Source organism: Myripristis murdjan, chromosome 20, assembly GCF_902150065.1.
Source record: "Myripristis murdjan chromosome 20, fMyrMur1.1, whole genome shotgun sequence".
Lineage (NCBI taxonomy): Eukaryota > Metazoa > Chordata > Actinopteri > Holocentriformes > Holocentridae > Myripristis > Myripristis murdjan.
This window is the reverse complement of record NC_043999.1, coordinates 16,704,005-16,710,223: the sequence shown is the minus strand read 5'-3', so window position 1 is coordinate 16,710,223 and position 6,219 is coordinate 16,704,005. Positions and strand designations below refer to the sequence as shown.

At 41.6% G+C, this 6,219-nt stretch overlaps 1 protein-coding gene across 4 annotated transcripts in view; it reads right to left on the bottom strand.

The window, feature by feature from the left end:
- Window positions 1-2,857: 2,857 nt before the first annotated feature.
- Window positions 2,858-6,219, bottom strand: part of mllt10 (MLLT10 histone lysine methyltransferase DOT1L cofactor) — a 51,852-nt gene continuing 48,490 nt past the window's right edge. For all 4 annotated transcript variants that reach the window (XM_030078962.1, XM_030078963.1, XM_030078964.1 and 1 more), the window contains 2 exons: window positions 5,958-6,048; window positions 2,858-5,577 (listed from right to left, as the gene is read on the bottom strand). In XM_030078962.1, the coding sequence (XP_029934822.1) occupies window positions 5,281-5,577; window positions 5,958-6,048 (388 nt within the window). In that variant the 3' untranslated portion in view covers window positions 2,858-5,280. The remainder of the gene's footprint in view (window positions 5,578-5,957; window positions 6,049-6,219) is intronic.

Below are 6,219 nucleotides of genomic sequence, written 5' to 3'. Positions count from 1 at the left end.
TGTAAGAGACTATGGCAGCAGAGAAATATGAGAGTGTAAGAAAATCATCCTCACGTGAACATGACTGAACGAATGACAGTGGAGGCATCCTGGACTGGTTACATTGGGAACCTGAAAAAGTTTGGGTTTCTTCCCTGTCTTTCAGCACTGCTCTGTCAAATAACAGCGATAATGACAGTGAGGCTGAGTTATGTTTTCATAATGTATTGAGAAAAATATTATTCTGCTCCAAATTCAGGGATGAGGATAGCAGGGAAACTTCAGGAAAAAAAAAAAAAAAAAAAAAAACAGAATAAAGTAACGGTGGCTAAGAGAGAAAACAGAAAATCTCCATCACAGTATGAAAAGGAGAAGTGTGTACAACAAGCCTTAGGAAATTTAAATCACTGGTGGTATCTGGTCAACATTAAATCTATTTTCTATATATTTGGCAATATGTCTTTGTATGTATATATGTATGTATGTATCTATCTATCTATATACATACATACATATATATATATACACACACACACACATACATACATACATACATACATAAATACATACATATATATATATATATATATATATATATATATACATATATATATATATACATATATATATATAGTGAAATAGTAGTGAAGTTACATTTCAATTACTTTATTTTGGCAAAATCTTTTTTTCTCTCATCTATATATTTTTGTGTATATTTTTGAATTAATCTACTCTTTTTTTTTTTTACTATTTAACTAAGAAATTATTATCAGTTATATCATTCTGTCTTGGACAAAAAGAGCTTTTCTATTTATTGTGCAACTGAATTAACTAGAATTCTGTATTAATTAAATGCTGAATCCAGTAATGGTATGAATGCCATGAGTTTGCATGCTCATTGATAAACTGCCAAATCCTGAGCCTCCTGAAAACTGCTAAACATGTTAAAGTATTTTATTAGAGACGGAGGAAGAGCACAAAGTAAAAGTGTGTGTGCGTGGTTGGTGGGAGGCAGGTACCCGTGTTGCTGCAGTGCATTCCACAGTGACAGCAGCTCAGCTCCCTCTGAAGCCGCAGCTATCTGCCCTACATTTGTCTAATCATCCAGGGCTTAACCCTTGTGCTGGCCTGCTATCTGCTTTGTGTGTATGTGTGTGTGTGTGTGTGAGAGAGCGAGAGAGAGAGAGACAGAGAGGGTATGTCTCCTGTCTCCTAACACCAGGGCTTAACAATGCTTTGCCTTTGTGATCAGGCACCTGGTCGGGCAGCACACAGAGGTCTTCCATCAGCTGGTGAGACCCCACCCCTCCCTCCCTCAGAGGTGATCGATGATGGACACAGCAGCTCAGCCCTGCATGTGTGTGTGTGTGTGTGGCGGGGCAGGCGGCAGCGGGGGTGGCAGAATTAAGGGGAGGGAGGGAGCACTGATGGTGAGGGTTCATAAAAGAAAGGGTCCTATGGGTGGAGGTGGGGGGTGGAGGGGTGCTGTTTAAACAGCCTGTTTTTGATTGACAGGCCTGATAGTGGGTGGGGGCATGGAGAGAGAGGGGGGTATTTTGCGGGGGCTGAGTGAGCAAGTGCTCGGGTAAAGAGACGGGAAAAGGGGGTTGTGTGTTGAATGCAGGTTCGGCTGTGTGTGTGTGGGGTAAGGGTGGTGGTGCAGGGGGGGGACGTGAGCTTTTAATTACCAGGGCAGAGGCAGATGTAGCAGAATGGTGCCCCCACCTCTACACACACACACACACACACACACACACAGTGTTGCTCAGCAGCTGGAAGTCATCAGCTTGGGGGTGTGTGTCTGTGTGTGCACGTTTTTAGCAGGGGCCTTATGGCATGCAGTTGAAATGTAAAACATTTGAGTTCCAGTTGGCACCTCTTAGTATATTGATCAGATGTTCAATTCACTCTCACAAATTGGTGAAATAAATCTAATCTTCCACTCACCAGAATTCTTGCTGCCATCTCTTCCATATTTTACATAATTGTGGAACAATATCAACCAGGTGAGCTCTTCCAAAAACTCAAATTATAACCACAGAAAACACAACTGAATCCTAAATTCTCTCCACCACAGCATGACTTTGACATTTTTCTTTGAAGCAAACTCATGTATTCTTGATGTTTTCATTTCTAGTTGCCATGCAAGATATTAGGCAACAAATATACAGCTAAGTGGAAATTCATCAACACATACATTAAACAAAACACTATTAAGACCAACATTTTGTCTCAAGTTTTAATTCTTGAGTGACTTGTAGGAGTGATTTTAAACAGGGGAAAGACATTCAGCAGGCAGTTTGTTTTTCATTCTAAAATTTGCACCATTTCATTGTTCAGGCAGTTCAACATGTCACCAACATGTGATCAGAAAAAAAACTAAAATATATTCTATCAGATACATATGAGCAGGCCCACCAAATAAAGTGGCTACTGAGTGTTTATCAGCTATTCAGTATATAGTATGTGTACACAGCGTAGCCTCTGTGTGTAAAGAGGTGATCAGCAGGACATTATTGAGCAACATGTGTTTTAGATCAGTGTGTTAGTATCATAAAACCCAGACACTGACTTCAAATATCAAATGTTTTTAAAATAACAGTAGATGTTTCAATTATTATGTGATCAGTTTTAAGGTTAAAAAATTTGTTGTGTTACACCTTTGTAGTTCAACATTCACTAATCACTATGGCACAAATACCTCCAAATTATGCAAGTAAATTATTTTTGGATGGTAAAGAACCACAAACCCAACTTCTTCTTTTTTTAATCTTTGCATCTGTTGTTTAAAAATTGTGGCAAAAAAAAGATCAGTCAATACACATATTTTTATAGCAGTAATTTACACTAAAACCATGTAGGAGAAAAAACAGTCCTGTTACTTTATCCAGAGCGTTTGTTTATTTTGGTGTTTTGAAATACAATGTCAAGAACCCATTCCCCCCTTCATTTTCCAATTGTACAAAACTGATCCAAACGTGTGCACAGATGAAAACACGGTGCCCAGAGTATAAAATGACTTTTTATCAAGAAAAATGGTGCAAAACTTAAAAAAGAAACACAATGTCCCTGCACATATAAAAATAAATTAATACTTTATGTGTCCAGTCACCGTCAACCTATTTATCTGGTCCTAAGATTCACACGCACAAACTGAGGCTTCATTGGCTATCCTTCACACCAGCACGGCCAATCACAATCACTTATATACACCAACGGCCAATGAGAAAGATCTATATACACTTAACGAGGTAAAAACTGTGCCACTGACCACCCTCCACCTCCCCCAACCCCCCTGCCCCCCCACAAACAAACAGCTATGTACAGCCACACTAACCCATCAGCCAACTCTCAAGTAGTTTCTAGCTTTCAAATACATGACATCGCTTTTAAGTCATCAAAAAAGTTTACAGTAAGATTCAACTGTATGGGAAGAAAAACAAACAAACAAAAAAAACAAAACAAAACAAAAAAAAACAAAAAACAAAACAAAAAAACTTTATACAGTAGTAGTATAAAACGATGTTATATTGCAACACCAGTGGGCTTTTAAAATATAGCATCTTACGTTCATTACACAAACAATCTCCAAATAAATAAAAAGCACAATACAAAGTTGGCTTTGATATTAGAGAATGCAGCAGAATAGTATTTCCTGGTTTTATTAAAGGAAGGGCACGTCTGGTCTGACGTGCACAAGTGTTCTGTGATCTGTTGCCTTAGCAACGCAGCTTAACTACCAGTAGCGTTGAGAACGGGCTGACTGACAGGGACACAGGTAAAAGGAAAATAAATCCCGCCTTCCCCCCTTGGCCTCAGGCACTTGGGTTTGACCCTGATTGGCCAGTCCTGACTGTTGTGGGATTTTTATTGGCCGCTTCTGGCGGCCCTTAGGTCCTGATAGGCTGGTCCTGCATGAGAGGTAGGTGCAGCAGGGGGCTCAATCAGGAAAATGCAATGCAACGCCGTTTGCACAGAGCTGCGGGGTGAGAACCAGCGGCTCTGTTTCTGCATAATTTCTTCTTCTTCGTGATTCTGTGCTGTGTGGAACAAAGCATCCCTCTGAACATTCATTTTTTTTACACTTCCCTTCACTGAATGAGCCCCCTGTATCTGGCCCAGAGAAGAGACAGTCAAAGCAAGGCTTCTGCGGTGACCATACGAGGCTTGGCTCACTGACAGTTAATGGTTTTACACAAACAGCATGAACAGAGACACGGGGAGAGGTAACAGTACAAGCACATGGGATCATTTCACAAGCCTCACGCCTATTATTCCCCTCCAAACTTACAACAGACAGATGTCAACCTACATCTGCTACTGGTGAGTCTTGTAGGGGATAGTAGTATTTATCTATTTATTTATTCCTTATTTTTATTTATTACGGTTGTAGTTATGTGTGCTAGCTTGTGTGCTGAGTGCACGACTGGTTAGCAGAGGCCCCTGAGAGAGTAAAGTAGCATAGAGACCAGACAGAGAGCGATGTGAGCATGGGGAGTGACGAAGCAATGAGAAAAAGTGAGAGATGGAGAGTTGTAGAATAAAGAAGAGAAAGAGAGGACAGAGTGAGAACATAAGACAAAAAAGGAAACATGGGTGCAAGAAGTAGAAAGATGAGAGGAATAAACAGAAAAAAGAAAAAAAAATTAAAGAATACAGTTTTGGGGAGACTGGCCTTTTGGTCAATTTGTAAAAAGATAAGAATAGAAACACCAAAATCACCCCTAAGTCCCCAATAGATCATTTGCTCTGGTAGTACATGCTAGAGCACTTTAGCACACATTGTATTGGGTGAAGATGAGTAACATAATGATGATCATAAAAAAATGAGAAAAAATTTAAAGCTAAATAGTAAATAAATTGGTACTTTGTGTATGTGATGAGAGGTAAAATTAACACATTTGTTTCTGTCTCCACATAAACTGAACATGGTGGGCGATGAGACTGTGTGCAGCTAAAAATCAATGCACAGCAGACCAACATGTGGACATTTGTCTGAACTACGAATAAGAATAAGCCTGGCTGCAACAGCTACACTGAATTAATAATATTTCCTTTTTTTAAATTTCTGACCCTAAAGGCTATGTGATGTAAAACACTAACAGTATGTTCTTACTGTGGACAATGCTCCCACCATCACTCAACATAATGTACGCTAAAAGGTTAGCATGGAGTGCCACACTGACTGACCGACGGGGAACATGAGGATGATTTTGGCATCTGGGGTCTCATCACCTAATGGGAAAGATGACCTGAAGGGCCAATCACCCAAAAACTCTGTTTAAAGAAAGGCGTCTGCTGTCATGTCTTCTCCTGCCCCGCGACGCCCACGGCCTTCTCGGACAGCCGTGGTTTCTGAGCCCCCGAGGCGTGTGTGTCTGTGTGAGGGTGTGTGTGCTGCAGCGCCAGGAAGGGGTTGGCGGTGATGGCGCCTTGGCCCTGGTTCTGGCCGTGGGCGCCGGGCAGCAGGTTGTTGATGGGCAGCTGAGAGGAGGACAGCGGGATGGAGGGAATCTGGGCGGAGGAGGAGAGGGACTGCAGCTGCTGGAGGTCCTGCTGCTGCTGCATCAGCTGGTAGAGCAACACCTGCTGCTGCTCCTGGAGAGGGAGGAGGAGGGAGGGAAAGAAAACAAGGGGAGGAAGGAAAGGAAGGGGAAGAGGAGGGAGGAAAAGAGAGAGACGGGGAAAGGTGCGAAGAAGCAGAGGAAAGAAGAGGATAGATGGGGTAAAGATGCAAAGAAGGAACAAGAAGAATGGTAGATGTGGGAGAAGGAGGTAAAGAAAACAAGTGGAGGGACAAAAAGTGAGGCGAGGGGTAAAACAGAGGGAAGAAAGGGTTGATGGAATGATTAGGGAGGAGAAAGAAGGCAAAGAGGGATGAAGGAGAAGAAAAGTTAATAAGCATTTTTCCAGACTGATGATTTAGGCTGCTGTCCAAAGGAAAACAGTAGTGCTGTATGCGTGTGTGTGTATCGTACCGCTGAGGGCTGTGAAGACAGTAGCTGCTGTAGCTGATGCTGCTGCAGGAGAAGTCTCTGCTGCTCAGACAGAAGGCCGAGCCGTGCAGCACTTAAGTTGGGAAAAACACAACAAAACACAGTCAGACAACAACAAAACAGACACAGCATCTCCTTGCTCATCAGCTCTTCTCTCACAAACAGCTCAATTAGAGTCTCAAAGGTTTATAACAAGGTGAACGCCACAAAAAACACAAAATGCAACATAAAAAAACTGTGAGGT